General features: G+C 41.0%; 1 protein-coding gene across 3 annotated transcripts in view; it reads right to left on the reverse strand.

Annotated features, from left to right (window-relative positions):
- Positions 1-251: 251 nt before the first annotated feature.
- USP34 (ubiquitin specific peptidase 34) overlaps positions 252-22,593 on the reverse strand; it is a 166,672-nt gene continuing 144,330 nt past the window's right edge. For 2 of the 3 annotated variants that reach the window (XM_075203870.1, XM_075203868.1), the window contains 14 exons: positions 22,415-22,562; positions 20,627-21,261; positions 20,062-20,219; positions 12,422-12,500; positions 11,247-11,373; positions 10,975-11,082; positions 10,255-10,359; positions 9,839-9,963; positions 9,255-9,378; positions 5,342-5,421; positions 4,299-4,439; positions 4,074-4,217; positions 2,430-2,589; positions 252-1,527 (listed from right to left, as the gene is read on the reverse strand). In XM_075203870.1, coding sequence (XP_075059971.1) covers positions 911-1,527; positions 2,430-2,589; positions 4,074-4,217; positions 4,299-4,439; positions 5,342-5,421; positions 9,255-9,378; positions 9,839-9,963; positions 10,255-10,359; positions 10,975-11,082; positions 11,247-11,373; positions 12,422-12,500; positions 20,062-20,219; positions 20,627-21,261; positions 22,415-22,562 — 2,751 coding nt within the window. In that variant the 3' untranslated portion in view covers positions 252-910. The remainder of the gene's footprint in view (positions 1,528-2,429; positions 2,590-4,073; positions 4,218-4,298; positions 4,440-5,341; positions 5,422-9,254; positions 9,379-9,838; positions 9,964-10,254; positions 10,360-10,974; positions 11,083-11,246; positions 11,374-12,421; positions 12,501-20,061; positions 20,220-20,626; positions 21,262-22,414; positions 22,563-22,593) is intronic. The other variant, XM_075203869.1, reaches the window with a different exon arrangement.

The following is a 22,593-nucleotide window of genomic DNA, read 5'->3' on the forward strand; positions in this document are numbered from 1 at the left end:
TTCAAATCTCTTTTAAACAAACTATATTTTAAAACAAAGTGCAATTTCTTTTCCTTCGCTGTCCCATAGCTGTTGAACAGGAATTCATTGGGTATATAACTTGTGATTTATTTCTGCCTTCAGTTCAAGCTAACAAATTGTGAAACACAGACATGCGTAATACAACTTTAGCAGTTTTGTAGAAGGTGGTCAATAGAATGTGGTTCATTGTGTACAGCTGAATTTTAAAAGGAGGCCAATATACACAAAAATGAAAAGTCGTCACAATTAGTTTAATGAAGTGCACAGAATAGCGATCAATCATGGCAATAAAATAAAACAATTATTTTTGTTTTTTTGTCTGTTTGTTTACATCAAGTGTGCTTTATTTCCTCCACAGGTATTCTGTTAAATAAAGCACCATATATACTGCCAGGCCACAGCTATATAGGATTCTTTACAGAATCAAATTTCTTGTGGTTTAGTACAAGTAAACTTAATTTTGATAATAAGAACCACAGCAATTTGAGGCAACTGCCTCTATTATAAGGTACAAAACTGGCACAGAGGACACCATATTATACACGGTAAAAATGACAAGTTTAAATTACATTATATTGGGTAAAGGGGGTACCCCCCCGTTATTCCAAGCGGCCATTTAAATGAAAGCCACTATAGCGAACCTGAATTACATAAAACATAACCATTATGATTGGCCTTTACAAAGTGTACTGCAGATGCAATTTTTGTTTCTTGACTTCTGCCTGACCAGGAATTAAGCATATAAATCTATTTTGCCATCCAAGCAGAAAGCACTTGACAAACTGAAGCACAAAAAGAAGAAAACAGGAAGAAAAACCCTGCAAACTTGTATACAAACAGCTTTAAAAAAAAAAATAAAGACTTAAAAGCAGACATGCTACAACTAATGTCAAGAAGCAGCTTTGTTTTCTTTTCCTGATATCCTTGAGACCACAAGAATCGTGGACTCAATGGTCCTGCACAGGGTATCTAAAATGTCATTTTGCTGTATATGACTAAAAAGTCCCCTGGAATGCTCGCAATTTAATGAGAGGCTGAACTCCTGACTGTCCTGTGTGGGTGACGGCTGACCATCACATCCCCTCAAGTCTGCCAAGTCAGCCAACACTGCGGATATGGACGTGGAAGGCAGCTCACTATCTTCCTCCATTACATTTGTCTCCTTAGAACTCTGGAGTTCTTTCGTTTCTTTACCATCTTCATACTTAATGCTGCTGCTGCCAGGCTGGTCTTCTATGGGCTGTGGCCTCGCAGGCAGCAGTACATCTTCTGTAAATGAAGATGACACTTCTATTCTGAATTCTTTAGCAGAGAGTGGAGAGGGAGATGGTGGGTCTTGTTCAGTTCCTGGATCAATGATTGAAGAGTCTCTAGTCTCATTGTCAGATGTGCTTGTTGGGGTGGATGCTTCACGCTCATTTTTCAGATCACTGATACAGTTGTCAACCATGTGTTCCTCATCACTGCTAACTCGCCTTCGTTTCACTGGAGTAGCACCTTCATCGTCTGGAAAGAAGAAACATCTTCTTTAACAACTCAAAATTAGTCAAAACAGTTTTGTCTTCTGTGGAAGTTGTATAGAACAGTCTGCTTTATCAATTCCACTTAAAGACAATAAAACATTGGTATCCCCATATTAAAACTCACATAATTACTCACATTATCTCCTCAAATATGTATTTAATGATAAAAGTAGTGTCAGAGTGGCACTTTGTGCTCCCATCTTTCAAACCTGACATTTATTCCACCAACACAAGTACACAATGTTTGCAGAACGTGTAATCGCTAATGTGACAGGAAATCTGGAAATATATTAATACAGTACTAGCTAGCCTATTATGGAGGGATTAAATGCTGCATTTAAAACTTGTGTGACCCAAAGCGCCTCTGTGCCACTATCCTTCAGAGTGAATAAGCTGGTTTACTTATTCATTACAAGATTATAAACTGGGATCACATGGATGCCAAATAGGATTTCTCAAATAGAGATACTTCCTGGGCCTCTGGGGGCCCACATAGAGATACTTCCTGGGCCTCTGGGGGCCCAAATAGATTTCAGGATTGAAAACTGTCCCGCAACTGTACTTACATAAGTGGGTGTGAAGGGAAGTAGACGTTATAACAACTAAAGTCATATATAATAGATATTCACTTAAATATGACTGAGCGCCTTCAAAATTAAGAAAATGAATACATAATATTTAGGTATTTGAACTACTAAGCAATTTTAATTTTGCAAAATCAATACCTCATCAAATATATATTAAAATATATAATAAAAGCAATGACTGCATTAATTTACTGAAATTGATGAAGTGACATGCAACTGTGGCTAATTCAGACAATAACCCGATATACAAGATATTATTTTCAAGTACTGGGAAGTAAAGAGCCACTTCAATACCAACCTTTAGTTTTACCTTCTTTGGATTCTTGCTCTTGTAATGAATTTGTTTGCTGCTGGCATGCTCTGCATTTGCTCAGGAGTTCTTGTAAAGTTGGTATTAAGGCTGCATTCATCTGTTTTGGAGTGTGAACTGAAAGGAGTAGAACCAATGCTCTGAGATCCTAAAACAGGTAAAACAAAAACAAAGATTGAAAACAAAAAAATAATTTTCTACTTACAGTTAAACTGCTTTATCTAAACCTACAGGAGGCAGGACTATTGCAGAAATAACTTCTTACATAAAATGTATCTGCTGCAATTTTATGGTTTGAACCAACATTCATAAGCATGTAGACTATAAATGCACTATGAACTAATGTCTTTTAAATCTTAGTCAGTCTTCATGACATTTATTAATGAGCTCTGAGCAATATTCGTAAAGTGCCCCAGTTATGTAATTGGCTCCTTGTGAATGGATAGGCTGTATGCTCATGAATAAGGACTTATTCCACAAAGTGAAAGCAAGTGGCATATGAACCACAATGGAGAACATTCTGAGAAGGACTGGTATGCTGTCCCTATTGAAAGAACTCAATGTAAAAGGCTTTTAAGACACTACAGTAACAGCATCTTCCCAAAATCATTACCTGTACCTCTACAAAACCAGCGGGGACTGCATAATCTAAAAATAAGCCATTGTGTTCACAGAATTGTATTGTATAAAGCTAGGAATTTCTCTAGGTTGAAGCAAAATGTTGATCACAATAAGGAGAACTATTAGAAGCACAGTCATGTAAGAGATGCCATCTCCAACACATGCACATATGATGGACTGTGATGAGACAGGCTACCCTTAAAGAAATAGAGATAAAGGCACCTGATTCAAAGGTTCAAACTGGTCATACTGAAGGAATCTGCAGGAGCAAATAGGGGTTACTGTGAAGATTGTGCAGCTGAAACACCAGCAATGACAATGACATCTGAGCCCGCAGCATAGCCTGTGTGCTGCAGAACCGTAACGGCAAAGGATCAGGAGCTATGACATTATGCTATTGAGGGCCAGTAATGCCTTAAAATTATAGGTACGATTAAAACAAGCTTAAAACAGACAGCAGAAATGTTAATGAAAATAAGATTAACAAGTTTTTATAAACAACATATACGTTAAAAACAAAAGAGTGTGGTAATCCTATTTAGGACAGTTATTTAAAAAAGGTCACATGAAAATAAATGCCAGTCAAATGTCTACATGGATAATGCATTAACTTATTATATATTATATAAATAAATGATGATGATGATGATGATAGTTATTCTGCAATTTCTGCCATGTAGGACTCCTGCCATCCAAAATCTAAACTGTCCTCCTCACTCTCCTTTTATTTCTTATGTGTGTGGACAATAGCATAGATAAAACCCTTATGGATTGCCTCAAAAAGACGAGGACTTATAAGGGTTTATCCATACAGGGGCTTCTTGTGTTACTTTGTAAAAGAGAAACTGACTGCCACCAGCTCCATGTTCTAACCTTACAGCTGCTGCATAGGGTAAGCATGGAGTTACTAAGCATGTAACATAAAAAAAGCAAGAGTTGAATTATAAAGAGAATAAATAAACCCTTACGAATACATTGTATTAAGGACTATAAATCAGACATGTATCTTACCCCATTTAAAGTGCTGCTTGCTTTGGAAATTTCAATTCTGCTGATAAAATCACTCTCCACATTTTGATACTGATTGATAAGATGTGTAATTATTGTGTTAATGAGACTAGCACAATTTGTTTCAGAGAAGACCTGACTTTGAACCTGTTAGGGAAAAATAAAGGAAAGTTGTAATTGGATATAATAATCCGGCTCATCCGCACAGCCGGCAAGAATCATACATACCTTTATAAGGAAATGGGTCAGGAATGTGTATACAACATTATTATTGAGGAAAACACGTTCATCCATTAAAATAGTTTTAATATATTCAGCGAAAACTGGATCTTCACACAGTAACTTGATGCAGTTTTTTGCCAGTGGAGACTAGATTTTCAAAAGAAATAAAAAGTAGTTTAAAAATCAAGAACACAATGCAGATGCGAATGATAAAGCCCCTAGTATATTCAACACCAAATGGGTATTTGCAGCTGAGAGAAAATGCTAAGACTTTTTAGTGACTGAACTCAAACCACACATCACCCATATACACACAGTGCCTCAGCAGCACCTAAATTGTGTTCTGTTCAGATTGCAATGAGCAGATCACAACTGATCCTTGAACCTTCTGCTGAAAAGTAAAGATGCTTCTGGCAGGTAAACAATAATCTATCCTGCACTTTGTTTAGAATATAAACCAATGATCTGACAAAACTTAAAAACAGGATGAAACACCTGTTATTAACCTTTATGCTTGGATCACATATCTGGTAACAGCAGGTTATTTAGAATATCTACTCTTTAAATCAGTAGGTTTTGCTCCACTATCATAGGCAAACCGAGGGGCGAGGGGCGAGGGGCAGGGTTCCTAGTGCCTGGAAACCCCCATCCAAGCCTGGGACACTGTATAATTGAGGTGGCTGGACCCTGCCCCCGCTTCACATGGCTCTGCTTGAAAAGGGAGAGCTGCGTGCACCTAACAGTAGTGCACGCAGCATTGCCCATGTATATTATGGGGATAGGAAGAGTTGGAGAGCAGCCAAGCACTGTCTAAAATTATAGCCACACCCCCATGCATTCTGGTCACGCCCACTGGTGGCGTGGTGTGGAAAACCCCTCTACAAATCCTGCGTTTGCCCCTGTCTATTGCCGATAACCTCTGCTAGCACCTGACATTTTTACCCCATATGACAATCATTTTTGGATGATTATTATTATTTTTATACAGAACAGTGTGCACATTTTGATAAAATTTTAATTTCACTTGTATAGGACAATAAATAAATTACCTGTGTTTGGCATAACTCAGTCCAGAGTTTTGGAAACAAACCAAGATGTAAGGGCAGCCCTTCATATGCAATCAGGACACCTGAAAAGCAAGCAGCAGTTAACTCTACATATGCTTATATGCCAAAGCTAGTACACTGTCACTTAAATAGAGCTGCACCTTAAGTGCTTTTTATTTAAGTGTCATAAGGGGAAGAAAAACTATTTTAAAGGGTCAAAAACTGTTGGAATATATTTTTAAATAAGTTTAGGTGCACTACTTCATACAGGTTTTGTATGTTTCCTTGGTTATTAGCATTCAGATTTATTCTAGAGAACTCTACTGTGATGCACATAATATAATTTGGTAGCGATTTGGGGAATGAGAGTTTGGAAAATAAGGATATAATAACCACATTTTCCTTTTCAGTCTATACCCCTTTAGGCATTATAATTAACAAGTCATATTATTACTAAATAAGAGAATTAGGGGGAAAACTACTAAAGGGTGGTTTTGTTCAGCAAAATCATATAACTATACGCTCTAACCCAGTAAAAAGATTTTATTGTAAAATCAGGTGAACTGTGGATATTTAGAATGATTTGAAAAATGAGATCTATTTAAAAATGTTGCCACTTTTGCCACGCATTTCAATGGGCTTTGCAGTGTGTGCACTACATGCAGAAAGCATGGGCCATAGAAATTAAAACAGTTCGCCCCCCAAAATTCTTCAACCAGACCCAATTTGTACAGGTGGGTTGGTTCCCACTAAAGCAGGAGAAAGAGTGTGGGGTGCTCCTGCTTACGCGTTAACCAGCACAAAGTTTGACAGGCTGAGCTGATTATAATGCAAACAAGGAGATCTGCAGCATAGGCTCCAGTCATAATGTGCTCCAGACCCTTAAGTCACTAGAGATTAGGCGCGCGGGAAATAAGCGTGTGGGCTGCTCCTCTTGGTCTGAATAGAACAGAGGATCTTCTTGTTACCACCCAGACCAGGGATGACAATGTAATGGTTATAAGTAAGCAATAGATTACAATCTAGCGTGGAACATTTAAGTTCCAGCAATCCCTGGCAGCTACTGACTGCTGGGGCCTACTGGAACTCTTGGAATTAGAAGCTTAGCTTGTGAAACTACATGCACCAGTAGCCCACAATATCTGTACCAGAAAATATTCCAATCACACAAACACAAAAAACAAAAAGTTAAAAACAATTTTATAATAATAAACACACCCAACCACACTGATTTTCCTTTTTTATTAACCTCCCAATCCATCAGGAAATTTCTGTTGTTCAGTAGTCCAAGGTTGAAATAAAAAAAAAATAAAAAAAAAAAAAATGTAGCAGACGGATACAACTTGCTCCTTAGAAAGCCTCAATGAAAATGGATGAACTCAATTGACATGGAGGGGTCAATATGCGCTCAGGCAATCTGAGCAATTTTCCCACGCTCCACCAAATTGGAAGCGATCCACTTCAATACCGTGTGACAATGCAAACCAGGTAGATGCACATATTAATTAAATAATGGCCTGAAAATAGCTCTTTACAGAGTGTGAAAGGTATGTCGACCACTCAACCATGAGAAAATTATTTCCCGCCAAGTACATAAAATCATATGGCTCATTAGTGGAGACATGCACCATAGAGGAATACAACAATCTAAAAAGAAAAGAAAAAAAGGAATCACTTGCAAAGCTGTTTATGCCACAGAACGGAAGAGAAATCGTATACATAGTGGAATACAGAGCTGAGGAGTCACATAAAGCTCATCTAGAAATGCAGTGGTCTTAAAAATGTGGAGCTGTAAACAATTTCAAGGTAAACTCAACGGGCCTCAGATGCGGTCATGATGATGAAAGAGCAACTTGAGTCAGTGGGAATGAAGAATGTAAAGAAATACCAGTCTAAGGAGACTGTCCAATTCCGGGCTACCTGTCTTAGGGAGTTTTACAAAGCTCTGCTTTTTCCTTGTGAAACCTAAGCAAGGAAGATCACCATAAGTAATCGACATGAGCAATCAACAACAACAAGACCAAACAGACTGAGGAGATTGTAATTACTAAGCCATGGGAAAGATATAAAAGAAATCAGGCAAATTGACCAATAAGGGCATACCTATCAAACTAAACTAAATTTAAAGCAGGACCAAGGACCAGTAAGGATAAGCTAAATGAGCCATCCATGAAAGAGCATCAGCCACATTTTGGGCCTTACAAACTCTGGTCATGATAAATTTAAGTGGATCTACAGCCTGGAATTAAATATAATGGCGAGAATATCACAGTACATTGGGCCAATAGCTTCCAAAGCAGTATCGGAAGAACCTACTCCTGTTTAACCTGTATCAGCACACTGAAAGGAAGAAAGATGGAGACTGGGTGGCAATGCCAAGTAAACACAATCAACCCAACAATTTGTATTCAATTGCCTAATTTGAGATATCTAGGGGTTTTGGTATGAGGTTATTAAACCGACTTAATGACCAGGTGATAAAAAAAAACATTGTTGGTCCATTCACTTGGGCCAACATGCTCCTTGTTTATGAGTTGATCCAAAACTTGCCAAGACATGACCGTCAACACTGGAAAGGATTCTTGCTCTATTATGGATGCCCCAAACTTGGCATCTCCCTAGCAGCTGTTGCAGCTTAAAACTGTGGCAACGACAAATTGAATAATGAGCTATAAGATCTCGCAGAGATCCAATGCAAAAGGACACTGAGAATTATGTATATGATCCGAACCAAATAAAATTACATTCTTCACCACTAAACAGCAGGAATAGTTCTTAGTTAACAGAAAGTGATTCAAGGGCAACTCATAATATTGAACAGGTGGAAAGGGTGTTTCCACAAAAGAAAAGCAAATGGAACTGCCACGGCCACATATGGTCCCTAGTTCAGACACACAAGAACAATGTGGAATTGACGAGCATGGAGCACCCTTGCACCTATAACAATAAACCATAAACTAGGTACACACTACAGGTTTTTCCCCAGATTAACATGCCAATCACACAATAAATAACTGTTAGTTCTGATATTGCATTAGTGTGCATGCTCCAATCATCATGTTGTATCGTCCCAAAGCACATTGCAACGTTTGATTTGATTTTAAAAACGGACTAAAAATCACTATGAACGATGTCAGGCAAATTCTGAAGTGTGTACGCACACTCGACCAGCAATGTTGGCAGATCCCCAAAGAGATCTTTTCAGCAGATGGTTATGACCAATGAGCAGTAAATTGTGTACAGTGTGTACACATAAACCGGTATGCTGATTGAGAACTTCAGTCATTGGAAAAATCATTAAAGTTATTGCATTGACAGAGATTTCAGGTAGTGTGTACCTAACTTTAGACCCCGAGAAAACATTATTTAACAGATCAGAGATTACTTTATCTGTATGAGGAATCAACAGACCTGTCAGTCTGCTGTACAATCTAAAGTAGTCAGCATATAAAGACTGAAAGCTGCCACCTCTTATTTATCAGTTCATATATGGGGCAAGAGAGTGAGCAAATTGCATGGATGAGTTCCTCTGCTGCATGGGAACAAGACTTTTTTTTCCCTATGAGCTGCAGAATAGTAGAAAAGGGAGAGAAACACAGGCCAAGGATAAATACAATTGCTGCAAGCTGCATTAAATTAACGTAAAATTCACATTGGACACACCTGAGATGAAACCAGATTTCAACCTTTGCCATGGACCTGTACAGTGAAAACAACCTAGTACCCACCACCCAATGATCATCTCACGGACATTCCTGGTTGTTATATAGAAGAGGTACTTATATTATTAAATAATCCTCCTAGTGATAGGGTTTATGACTCACTGGTGCACATCTGTCCAATAATAAAACGGAAAATACATGAAGTTATATTGGAGGAACTGTAGTTTAGTATTCCTATTTCTAGTTCAACTTACTCAGCTTAATCAAAGCTTCAGTAAACTTTTCACAATTGATTGCTACTCGGCAGAGGAGATGGATAAACTGATGATATGAAGATAGGTAATCTAGCAGCATGCGGTCATACACTTCATCTTTACCCTAAAAAACAAGACACAAAAGTACACAAGTTATTTCAAAGGATCATATTATGTATCAACAGTGAAAAAAAAAGCTATGGATCTTAATTATCTTTCACTCATGACTATGTTGATATCTAAACTGTATTGTGGATAGATCCACCACCTTCAGTGTTTGAGTAACAGCTTCAGCACTCAGTCTGACATCTAATTTAAAATCCCTTCAAATTCCCCTTAAAAAAAAAAAAATATTCCTTATTTCTAGTCCTTGCTTTACACCTCTCAAAGTTTGCTTACATGTTACCCCTCGGAATAAAATATGGTTACATATTATAACTTGAAATAAAATAACTATTCACAATGTAGGCAGGTTTAGATGATAGTGTATGTATTCATTAAGCCAGAAAAATACATATTTAGATTCCACAAGACTAATATCAGTGCAGATTCAAACAAAAGTTAAACTGTTCACATTCCCCCACCTTGTTAGATTCTACCATTGTGGGCAAGAGGCACATATTGAGCTCTGGGCGGGGAGGACGGATATTGCTTTTTCCTCCTATGAGTTTCATGTTTTCACGACATGGAAAGTATGGACCAAGGGACACTGAAATAAAAAACAGAAACAAATTACAGCATCTGACACACAGTTGAGAATGTAATGTTTATTTTGCTATGTGTCTGTCACTACTAATACAATATACTATATCTCCTTAAGTTAGCCGACAATACCCTGATAATTACAGTACTTTCCTTGCTTTTGTTCTATACCATTACTTAGCTGCAAGTTACAATAATAACAAATAATAATGAAATAAAAAAAGGCTTTGAACGCAGTTCTTTGGCAAATCATGTTTCAATGATCATCAATACAGCATAGAGAATAATAAGCACTTACTTGGGATGTTGCTGTGATGGTATGTACAATGGTTGTGCTGTAGAAATGGGACCAAAGTGTGCAAAAAATCATGAGGACTCAACAACACCAGTTCTTTTAGCACATCTAGAAAACAATGCCAAAGGAACTCGGTTATATACAATAAGAAATTCTGCATAAATTCAAATCCCTGTTGTCTAAATGAAACAAAATATTAGAGCATTATATCAAAATTTTGACTCTGTTGCTCCTTCCTGTAGCATGGTGACTCTACAACAGTGATGAGCAACCAGATACACTTAACCCACTGCCCAAGCTATTATTCAATAAGAGGTGCAGCCACAGATTAAGCTTGGTGGGGCATTAAGCAGGGAATAAGAGCCAAGGCTCATGGGGAATATGGCAGGAAGGAGCTCACCACCACCTGTCTACCATCACTGCTTTACAAAAGAATTGCCCTCTGGTGTTCTGCACTTATTCTACTGAGATATTGTGATATCAGCAAAATGCTATGCACAATCACATAGTAACAATGAGCATGTGTGATATAACAGCGACTTGATGCTGGGTGTAAGATGAATAGTTATGCAGCATATGGCTCTCGCATCATTAAATAATCAGAAAATAGGGTCCTAATGGCCAATCAAGCTTAATAAATGCTATATCTACTAGTCTCTTTAGGATTTGTCCCACTGACCAGATACATACATAAAAAATAAACAATACAATTAAATAAGTTACCTATGCAGGCATTTCTTAGTTCTGGAGGACTGTAAGAATTTAACAAAGTTAATAGCTTGTGGGCAAATTCAATCCTTTCCTGCCATTGAATCAGTGCCTGCTTCACATCTGCAGAAAACCAAAAGAATATGTTACAATGTAATGTTGCTGTGAACAAGGTACAGCATTTCAAAAATTAAAATACAGAAAGTTTACATGTATTACTATTAACATTGTATCTATGTATACAATATATGTCAAACACATTACATTTTGTCAGAAAACCCTCTTACCTTTTCTCTGAAGATAAGGACGTGTGGATTTAAGGACAGACAGGAATATGGACAAAAGCTCTACTAAGTCCCCAGTCACATGGCAGGCTGTAGCTTCATGATACATCATATGTAATGTGTTAAAGGACTAAAACAAAAAAGAATAAAAAGAAAAAAAGTTTATTCAACTTTTTACATTTATTGCTCTAATAATAACACAGGGATCATTGATGTCAAGAGGCCCCCTTTCCCTAGCTTTGATGAAGAATAACCTGAAGAACCTTATTGCCCTAAGGGGTCTTTTGGCTCCAAGGGATGGGGAGGAATTGGGCCTATTTTGAATTCTTGAGAAATGTCCAAAGATCCAAGCACAGTCTGAGCAGTGCATCGAGCGATTGAAGCAAGTGCCTCGAGCTTCAATAAAAATTTGGGAAAACTCACGAGAGATTCACTTATACTTTGAGAAGGGCAGAACACAAATACCATGAAATCTGGTCCCTATGGTACGAATCTAAGCATAGGTGAAGATGGTTGGTTCAGGATTCTAGTTAATACAATGCGTGAGTCTCGTTTGGTTCGGGCTAAGTAATACTATTTTTTTTAAATCTGCTTTGATAAACTTGCAATTTCAAGTGGTGCCTTTGATACTGGTTCTTGCATAATATTCATGCATTCACTTATGTTTGCACGTATTTATCTAGTCAAAATCTGGATCTGCTCCTATTACTTCATATCATTTATATTTTTTACATCTACATTTATACCCGCATTGATCTCATTCTGATAAACGGCTGACGTATGCTATGCAATGTTACGTTTTGTCTTTTTCTTTAACTAATTTTGTTTGTTTTTGTACATTTCTCTTTTATATGTACTAAAACTCAATAAAATACCTGATTAAAAAAATAAATAAATTTGGGAAAACTATATTACAAACACGTATACAAATGAAGCAAAAAAAACAACATTACAAACTATGGCTATAATTGCTATGTCTGCAGTCTTGGTATTACTCGTCTATTGTTCTGTACTGTTTACCCTGTATGGTCTACTGTTTGTACTGTGTATGGCGCTGCGGAAACCTGGTGGCGCCAAATAAAGGGTAAGAATAAATAAGCCTAAGTACCTAAAACACAAATTAGATGATTAAATGAATTCTCTTCTGCACTTTTAAAGTTCTCAACGTTATAGCTTACCTCAGTCATTAGGATTAACCCTCTGTTAAATACAACAAGAAGTCTGTCTTCATCAGACTCTAATAATATTCTGAAGGCACTGCAAGACAGACAAAGGCATATTAGGTCATAAGTCACAATTTAAAAGACAGTTTGTGGTATGTCAGCAAGTACTTCCGTTTAGAAAGAAAGTATATGATTTATGTTCGAGTTAATAAAATAATGACAAGAAATTATATCAGGAAATAAATGGCTTGTACAATACTTTCTCAATGATATTCAAGTTTTAGATAAAAATAATTTCCATTGTTCATAACAAAATAGATGACCCTCAATCCTCTGACTAAATAAAACAAGACAAAATAAATCAATCATGGAAATAAAAAGGAATATTGGTAGGAAAATACACTATTAGTAAATATACACAACAACATATTCAGAATAAGTGTAGTTATAAGCAATACAACCAATCAGTTAGTCTTGTAATGGAACAGATCCTGTTATATTAGTCAGGGTCTTTGTTTGAGGTATTCACACACCCTGATTGCAGATTTCTTCCTGCTGTACAATCTTCATTTACAGTAAAACAACCAGGAACTCCATCAACTCAAAAAAAAAAAGATTTTTACTCACCGTAAAATCCTTTTCTCTGACTCCATTGGGGAACACTGCGAGACATTGGGGTATAGTAGTGGGTCCAGGAGTCTGTCACTTTATCTACTAGTAGATCTTTGCTCTACTCCCCCTAACTATGCCCCTCCTCTCCTGTGAATTCCTCAGTTTTGACTAACCAAGCGTGAGAGGAAAGGAGGTGATAATACCTGGAAGGTCTTAAAGTATAGAAACATATGATAATACTTTTCACACACAGAACTATAAACAGAGCAAGGGAGGGTGCGCAGTGTCCCCCAATGGAGTCAGAGAAAAGGATTTTACAGTGAGTAAAAATCTTATTTTCTCTTTCCTGCCATTGGGGGATACTGCAAGACATTGGGGATATACCAAAGCTTCCTCAAGGGAGGGATTGCTCTGGACCAGCTGCGCGTAAAACTCTGCGGCCAAAGCTTGCATCGGCCGACGCGAAGCATTGTAACCTGTAAAATCTGGTGAACGTGTGGACGGAGGACCATGTCGCCGCTCTACACAACTGTTCCGCCAACGCGCCATGTCTAGCTGCCCAAGAGGCGCCTACTGCTCTGGTAGAATGCGCCTTTAATCTTTGCGGGACGGGTTGCGAGGCCGTGACGTAGGCCTCTCGAATTGTGGATGTGATCCAGCGGGCAATTGATTGCCTTGAAGCTGGCCACCCCCCTCTTGTTGGTGTCATAGAGGACAAATAGGTCTGTGGTTTTCCTAACAGGAGCCGTGCGGTCTATATAACAGTGCAGTGCTCGGACTACATCAAGTAACTGAAAAGCCTCCTCTTGGGAGTCCTTTCTGACCTTGAACGCCGGAACCACTATCTCTTGGTTCAGGTGGAATCTGGAAACCACCATAGGGCTGAACGAGGGCTTAGTGTGAAGTACCGCCCTGTCTGAATGGAAAATGAGAAACGGGGGGGTCACAGCGAAGCGCCTCTAGTTCCGACACTCTACGCGCTGACGCTAGAGCCAAGAGAAATGCTGTCTTCCACGTCAAGGGTCTCAATGTCGCCGAGTGTAAAGGTTCAAACGGGGACTTGGTGAGGGCCCCAAGGACCAAGTTGAGGTCCCAAGGCTCCACTGGATGAGAAAATGGGGGCTGTATGTGAAGAACCCCCTGCAGAAACGTTTTAATGTTTGGGAAGTCTGCTATCTTTTTCTGAAAGTACACGGACAGAGCAGATACCTGTACTTTGAGCGACCCTAGGCGGAGGCCCTTGTCTAGGCCGTCCTGTAAGAAGTCTAGTAAGCGTGGGAGGGAAAATTTGGAAGTGTGGAATCCCTTAGATTCGCACCACATAATGTATGCCTTCCAAACCCTGTAATATATGGAAGACGATGAAGGCTTTCTGGCCCTGATCATGGTTGTAATTACCTGCTGCGAGAGCCCCCTAGCCTTGAGTACTAGGGTCTCAGTAGCCACTCCGTCAAAGCTAACCGATCTAAACTTTGGTAGAGGAAAGGACCATGAACCAGAAGATCTGTTCGCATGGGAAGGCGGAATGGGGGGGCTACTGCCAGCCCCAGAAGGTTTGTGAACCACGCTCTGCGTGGCCAATACGGGGCTATTGGAATCGCGGGCACCCGTTCTCTTTTTAACTTCTTTAGCACCCGAGACAGCATGGGGATGGGGGGAAATATGTAGACCATGCGAAACGTCGTCATGGCATCTGTGAGCTCTGCTCCTGGGTCTCGTGCCTTTGCACCGTACCGCTTGACCTTATGGTTTAGTCTGGAAGCCATCAGGTCGATCTCTGGAGTGCCCCAGCGATCCACCAGCAGAGAGAATACCTGCCTGTTTAGGGCCCATTCCCCTGGGTGGAGTCTTTGCCTGCTGAGGAAGTCGGCTTCCCAATTTTGTACCCCCGGTATGAAGATGGCCGAAATCTTGGGTACATGAAGTTCTGCCCATGCCATTATCCGTTCCGCCTCTCGCATTGCCGCTGAACTGCGAGTGCCGCCCTGGTGGTTTATGTAGGCTACCGTGGTGGCATTGTCCGATTGTATCTGTAGGGGCTTTCCTGATGGGAACCCCTGGGCCCTTGTTTATCGGTAGTCTGGCTTTCTGAGGGGACCAGAGCCCCTGTGTCCTGTTACACCCCCCCACCCTGACAGACTTGCGTCCGTTGTGACGAGCGTCCAAGACCAGGTCTGTAAGGATTGGCCCTTCTTCAGATTGTTCTTGGATGTCCACCAGGCTAGGGATAGCCTTGTGCGTGTGGACAGGTGAATGATCTGTCTGTCTAAATGGCTTTGGGATCCCGACCACTTGTGTAAGATCTCTGTCTGAAGTGGGCGGGAATGAAACTGTGCGAATGGGACTGCTTCGAATACCGAAACCATTGTTCCCAGGAGTTTCATGCAACTGAGGAAAGAGACTCTTTTCTTTGCTAGGAGGGCTTTTGCCTTCCTGCGCAGTGCTAAAGCCTTGTCTGGCGGGAAATATATTCTCTGGGTCTGAGTGTCGAATATCAGGCCCAGGAAACGCATCTGCTGCGCTGGGGTTAGTGATGACTTTGGTATGTTCAACACCCAGCCGTGGCTTCGAAGGAATTCCTTTGTGGTCTCTATGTGCTGGGATAGGAGAGCAGCTGACGGGGCCTTCAAGAGAAGGTCGTTGAGGTAGGGGATAATAGTAATTCCCCTTTGCCGCAAGAGACTCGCCATGACCTTGGTAAATACCCTGGGAGCCGTTGCTAGGCCGAAGGGGAGGGCCTTGAACTGAAAGTGTGCCTCTCCTACCGCAAAGCGTAGAAGGCACTGGTGTCCCTTCCATATAGGGACATCCAGGTAGGCATCCTTGATGTCTATGGATGCTAGGTATTCCCCCTTGCTCTATACTTGCTATTACTGAACGCAGTGATTCCATGCAAAATGTCTGACCCTTTAGTTGCTTGTTTAGCAACTGGAGATTTAGAATGGGCCTGAAAGTGGAGTCTGGCTTTGGTACGAGGAAAAAGTTTGAGTAAAACCCTCGACCCCTCTCCCGGGGAAGGGGGTGCGGAAGAATCTTTGTCTGGGGGGCTGGGCTAAGTCTATGACGTAGCCTCGGGACACTATCCCTCGAATCGAGAGATCCGTTGTGGACTCCCCCAAAGATCCCTGAAATGAAGGAGTCGTGCCCCTACCTCTATCTCCCCCCGAAGGGCCCCGTCAAGCGAGGATCCCCTCCTAGTAGCGCCACTGCCCCCTCTGCCTCTGTTAAATGCTCCCCTAGAAGCTGAGAACTGGCCTCTAGGGGAGGCTCCACCGGCTCGGGTAAAGTTCCGAAAGGACTGAAATCTGCCCTGGTGGGGTCTATTGACTACCGTCGGGAGAGCTCTTTCCCCCCCGTAGTTTCGTGAATTACCCTCTTGAGTTCTGAGCCGAAGAGAGTTACGCCATCAAAGGGTAAATTCTCTAGAGCTTTCTTAGAATCAGCATCTACCGCCCACAATCTAAGCCATAGGCTACGGGGAGCCGCCACTACAAGTGCAGAGGACCTAGCATTAACAGATACGGTGTCTCTGTGGGCATTTGCTACATACTCGGACGTCTCTAGGACGTGCTCCGCTACGTCTAAGAGCTCCGTACGAGGAGTGTTGTTCTTAAGGCCTCTAATTAATTCCTCCGTCCATAGTTTAATGGCTTTGATAGCCCATGCTCCAGCCAAGTTTGGTCTAAACAAACTGCTGATTGCAGTGTATGCTGAACGGAGCGCCAAGTCGCACTTTTTATCAGTGCGAGCCTTAAGGGCTATCCGCTCCTGAACGAGAATGGCCGAGGATGACGCTAGCCGTGCTACTGGGGTATCTACCCTAGGTAAAGCTTCCCATTTTACCGCCTCCTCTGGTGGCAAGGGGTACAGGGATCTGAATCTGGACGGCATCATAAACTGCTAATTGAACTTTTGCCAGGCCTCAGCTATAATCTCCAACATTTCTGGTGAATGTGGAAATGCTGGTAATTGTGCCTTTGTTCTCTTAAAAAGGGAGACCCCTGTGGGTGCCGAGGGCTCAGGTTCAGCAAACCCCAATGTATGCCTGATCCCTATAATGAGACTATCCACACTATTTGCCGAGGCTGCATCATAGTCATGGTGGTCCTCACCCTCTGGGTCTAACTCTAACTCTCCTTCCTCAGGTGAGGTGAAATCTGATTCCTCTTGCCCCTATGAGTAATAGACATTAATCTATCTTCCCTGAGGGCTGCCCCTGTCTGTGGGGCTGAGTTTTCATCAGCATGACTGTGTATGATAGTGAGTGGAGTGGAGCTTTCACGTACCTCTGCTACCCGCAGCATGGGGTTAGCTAGTCTTTTCACGGTTGATAAGAAGGATCGTAGCCAAAGCGGTTCTTCCACTGCTGTAGACGCCTCCTGGGTTGAACCTTTTCGCGCCTGGGCGTCAGCGGTACAGGCTGCGCAAAGGGCGTTACGGTCTGTCTGTCCAACTGAAAATTTAGTATTACATTTGGCACAAGTATAATACAACGCAGAAGCTACAAAGTGTCCCTTGCTTTTTGCTGTCCCCTTCTCAGCCATTGTCCTTTCTTAAGGAACTTAAGATAATACAGTATTAATGAAATTAAAGGCTGATGGCTGTTAAGCTAGGAAACCCACCGAGTCTCTATACACGGTAGTCCTAGAATGTCAAAGCACCCCTCCTCTAATCATATAAGGTACAGTGCTGTCTGTGAAAGAACAAGAGTGCAATAAAATCACAGTTCTATAATAACAAAAAAACCTTCGTTTGTATGCTTAATAGGCACCAGCCTGTACCGATAGCCGAGCGTGTCAGCAGAGGAGAGGCAGAGTAGGAGAGTCCGGTGGTGTCCCTGTGTCTCCACGTGCAGGCAGAATCCAGATTGTGGCCGGAAATGACTGAGAGGAAGGAAGTCTGTCTATACCGCCTCCTCTTCCTGTCTCTATGTTGCCGCCCGCTTCCTGTCTCCTGTGATAGTGCCTCCTTCAACATGGCCACTGTGTTCGCTCGGCGCACGCTATGTTAATTAGCCCAGGTGCGTGTGCCGTATCCTGCATCCTCTCTCACCTCCTAAGGAGTGTGAGCGATGCTTACCATCCCCCTTCGGCTCGTTGCTGAGGGGATTGAGCGGGGGACTTGCCGGTATGAACAGTGGTCCGGGAGGAGAGGCTGATGCAGCTTCACTCCCTTGTCCGCTAGCGGGGCTGGGGCTGCGGGATCGAGTAATCCCAATTACTGTGCTCTCCACATATGGATCCAGCTTCTGGCCAGAAATAAACTGTGGTGCCCCAAAATTGCCCTCTGTAATGCTCGTTCTCTAGGGGAATGCCGACAGAGGTGCCAGACAGTGAGCCTCAGCTGCTTCTTACCTTCTGCGGGACCCGGAGTGAGCAGAGCCAAGTCTTGTTCACTCACCTGGGTCTTGAGATCGAGCCCCGCGATGCACCTATAGGGAAATAAAAATAAAAACGTGTAAACTATAAATCTAACTTGGTATAGGCAGGAGCCCATACCCTAGTGACCTTTGCTACTAGTCACTTTAAAGAAACTGAGGAATTCACAGGAGAGGATGGGCATAGTAGGGGAGGAGAGCAAAGATCTACTAGTAGATAAAGTGACAAAGACTCCTGGACCCACTACTATACCCCAATGTCTCGCAGTGTCCCCCAATGGCAGGAAAGAGAAATATTCTTGCACAGCCATCTCTTGTCCTGTGTAGCAGACCTCTGGGGGTCTCTCGCTTAGGAAAGTCACCTTTATTTTGTATCATTGTAAATCTGGACTAAGGATACTCTAGAGACGGGATGGCAGTGTAGTGAATGAGGTACCAGATTGGATGGCAGTGGTATCTGTACAACCAAGAGCTGTGAAAAACTCCAACAGCCATTGAAATTTAGACTAGGCAGCATTCAGCTCATATGCAAAATAGAAAACTATTTTTGTTACCATATCCCTTTCTTACAGGCCTATACGCTCAATAAACAAGTAGTGAAGGAAATTCTCTCTCCTTATACAATCATCTCCATCACTCAAAATTAAGTTTCCATTTAGCATTCCTTTAGAAGTATAGAAGCAGATCATCATCAAGATAAGAAAGAAAAACATTGTTGAAATCTGTCTGGATGAAGCAATAATAATTAGTTATCCATGCTAGAAATTAATACAGTTTGGGTATGAAGATATGAGACCCAGCCAATGCAGAATCTGTGTGACCATAAGCTCCATCATTATCAAATCTGACACATGCTAAACCATCCTGACAATGTGGCATGGATGAAATAGTCAATTTCAGTCCTTATGAAAGGTAAATGAACCCACTCAAAAATAAACATTATAGAACCTAAATATAATTACTACTGGGAGGATGGAGTACCCTGTCCTAATCAACGCACAGCAGGATGAAATAAAACTGAATCCTGAGGGGAAGATATCGGTACCTAAAGACAACAGGAGCTTCAAATCCTGGTCCAGAGGTAAACCTACACTTTGTAATTACAGGCATTGCTGGCACAAAAACCAGCAAGGGTGTGATGGACTGAATTTCTACATGGGGTAGAGATGGGGCAATCATAATGTGTGTGGTTATCCTTTAACCCCAACAGCACCAGATGTTGTTCTGTAAGTAGGGCCAGACTGATTTTCACTATTTAGCAGTGCATCGGTATAGCCTGGAATAACTTTTTTATTCAGGGCAGTTGCAGCTTTCCTTTGATACCACAGTTGACTAAATATATTTTTTATTTATAGGCATTAAATAGGCATTATTTCAAATAGCTGCATTCTCAGCTGTTTGAATTGTATGAAATCCCATTAGGGCACTGAGATCTGGTTTAAGTAGGAGAAGAGCTGCAGTATAATGTCAGGCTAACACTGAACAGTGTATTTTGCCTTCATAGTTTATATATGAACATTTTAATTTGGGAGTTTGGCGTTTCTTTAATCATAGCCGCTGACTGTGATTAGTAGTGTAGTGAAAGAGCAGAGAGTTAAGAGGCAAAGACATACATATGTTTATGGCAATGCAAGGGCTAACCTTGGTAATAATGCTATTATCTTACCTTATTAATGTTGTCCAGCAAGAGCGGCCGTCTAAGCAACGTAAATAACAGCTTATGGTAGTTTTCTTAAACTGTTTGATATCCTCTAACTCCTCCTCTCTCATGTCCGGTCTCTGAGCTACAAAGAGCTGCATGAGGTTAAACAACTCTTCCACGGCCTGGACAGGAACACAAGATAATGTTAAGCAAGAGGACTGCCAGATGAAAAGCAAAAATATTGCATTGCTCCTATCTGGATGTCCCTGGGCTGTCCAGACATATTCCCAAGTATGATTTAATTTATCTGCACTGATGCTAAAATATATGTTCGTAAGTGATGTTAATAAGTGATTATGATTTTAAAATAAACTGAAACACTTGAGAGAATAGTGTATTTTTACATTGCTTTTTTTAAGGGGCACAGGTTATTCTACTTAAATAATTTATAGAAATGCCATAAATAAAAGCGGTAACAGTGTTGTAAAAGGTAGAGGTGCCCCTGTTATACCCAGCTTAGACAAGTTTTTAAAATTTTTAATACAAAGTCCTGTTAACATTGAATGAACATGCTGTTTTTCACTCTTACCGCAGGGTATTGGCTGGCATGTGGAGTGAGATTTTTAAAGGCCCACTGAATGTTCTGGTGTGAGGCAAGTTGTCGAGTGAAGGCAGGAGACTGTTCACAGCACATGCGAAGAATACCATAATAAGCTGGCAGCATGCCACGGTTGAAGAGCACTACATCTTGGTCATCATGATCAGCCAAGATATAGTTAAAGGCAATATTCTTAGTGACCACAGGGTTCTGAACAATAAGGCGCACATTCTCAGGACAATCAACACAGACATTGTACCAGAAGGAAAGGAGAGCTTGCTTGTTATGGTTTGTTGCTATGGCTGGCTCAGACAGCTTGGGCTGGAAGAGGTTCCACAGATCCATAAAATACGTGGAGAACATTAGCTTTTCCGTTTTGGAAATCAAACAGTAAGTCATGAAGCTAAAATAGGGCACCAGCTTTGTGGTACCATGCACAGCAGCATCAACATAGAGCTTTGCTCTAGAAAGGAGGCCCAGGAGGACATTGTACACCTGGTGGAGTACCACTGTTGTATCTGGACTAAGAGGCAGGTCTCGTGTGGGAATGTGAAGAGAGCGCGTGGATCTGAACATCTGACGAAAGGAGTTGCTTGGAATCAGTGATACCAATAGGTAGGCTGCAGCTGTAAAAGTAAATAAAATGTGTGACAACCACAGACTTTTTTTTAAAACAAGTTATAGTGTTCAAAATAGAAACCAAAAAAAAAAACTCCACAACCACAGAGAAGAAAAAAAAAAAAAGCTATAATAGGGTTAGATGGGGAAGAGGGGTGGGTGAGGAGGGGCGAGGAGTTATAAAGTATACCTCAATACTAAGACTGCAATAGTTGACAGCAATAACACATTTATATCAACAATAAACAAATTTCTGAACACTTGGTTATCAAGGATGATTGTTTGGAAGGATTGAATCCAAGGGCCCACATTACTTTACAAAACTTGTCCAGAGAACTCGAATACAGATTACTAAGCCTGTAATAGCATGTTCAATGCTTGTTCTTAAAGTCTAATAGAGATACTTTAAATCCAGCAGTTGAAACAATGCCCTGTTTTGTGTCAATTTTAACATTGTCTGCCCAATTTACATGCATGACCTAATGGAAAAATATAATAGGGTTTTATGGGAACACTTAAGTGCATACTACGCTATGCTGCAAGGTAGCTTTGAGAACACACTTGGAATGATATATTAAAAGTGAGGATAAAGTACATGGTTTTGTGTATGCTTTTAACGAATGGGTAAGCTCTCATTTCCAAAGTGGCAAAATAGATAGTTCTATAGCTTTCCCTACAAGAGCGCGCCTGCCTTGCGTCAAATTCTAGATTGGACAGACACTTCTCTTTAAAAACACTATATCCGGAAATATTTGTAATTTTCAACTAGTACAGAAGGACACTGAGGCTTAAACGGGCTCTCTAACCAAACCCTTCCAGACAGGGCCACGCCCAATGACGTCCTGAATCGCCATAAATAACACCACTATACCACGCCCCAAGTTGTTGTATTGTGAGAGGATTAACACACAAATAACACTGACTGAAGTATATTGAGAGAAGGTCAAAAGATTGCAGGACAAAAACAATAGCCTTCTGCAGAAGCTATGTGTACCACAATGTAAATATGATTATAAATCCATCTGTTAACATTTACATCAGACAAGTACCAACAGAAAATAATGAAATAGTGTTACGTGTGTTTTTAAGGAAGGGACTCCTAAATGGTTTTGCTGCAATTAATGTCATGTAAAGCTGGACAATCAATAAAACGTAACTTACATGTTCTCACTCTTGGGTAGTTGTGTGCCAGCAGGAAGCGCTCCACCCAGTTTTCCATATTTTGTAATACCCAGCTATGTGCCAGCTTGTTTCGAGGGGTTTGTACTGCCAGCCAATCCAGGCACTGAGATGGGTTGTACTCAATCACCTTACAAACAGGAGGGGAAATCAATTGTTTC

This window comes from Mixophyes fleayi, chromosome 3 (assembly GCF_038048845.1).
Source record: "Mixophyes fleayi isolate aMixFle1 chromosome 3, aMixFle1.hap1, whole genome shotgun sequence".
NCBI classification, from domain to species: domain Eukaryota; kingdom Metazoa; phylum Chordata; class Amphibia; order Anura; family Limnodynastidae; genus Mixophyes; species Mixophyes fleayi.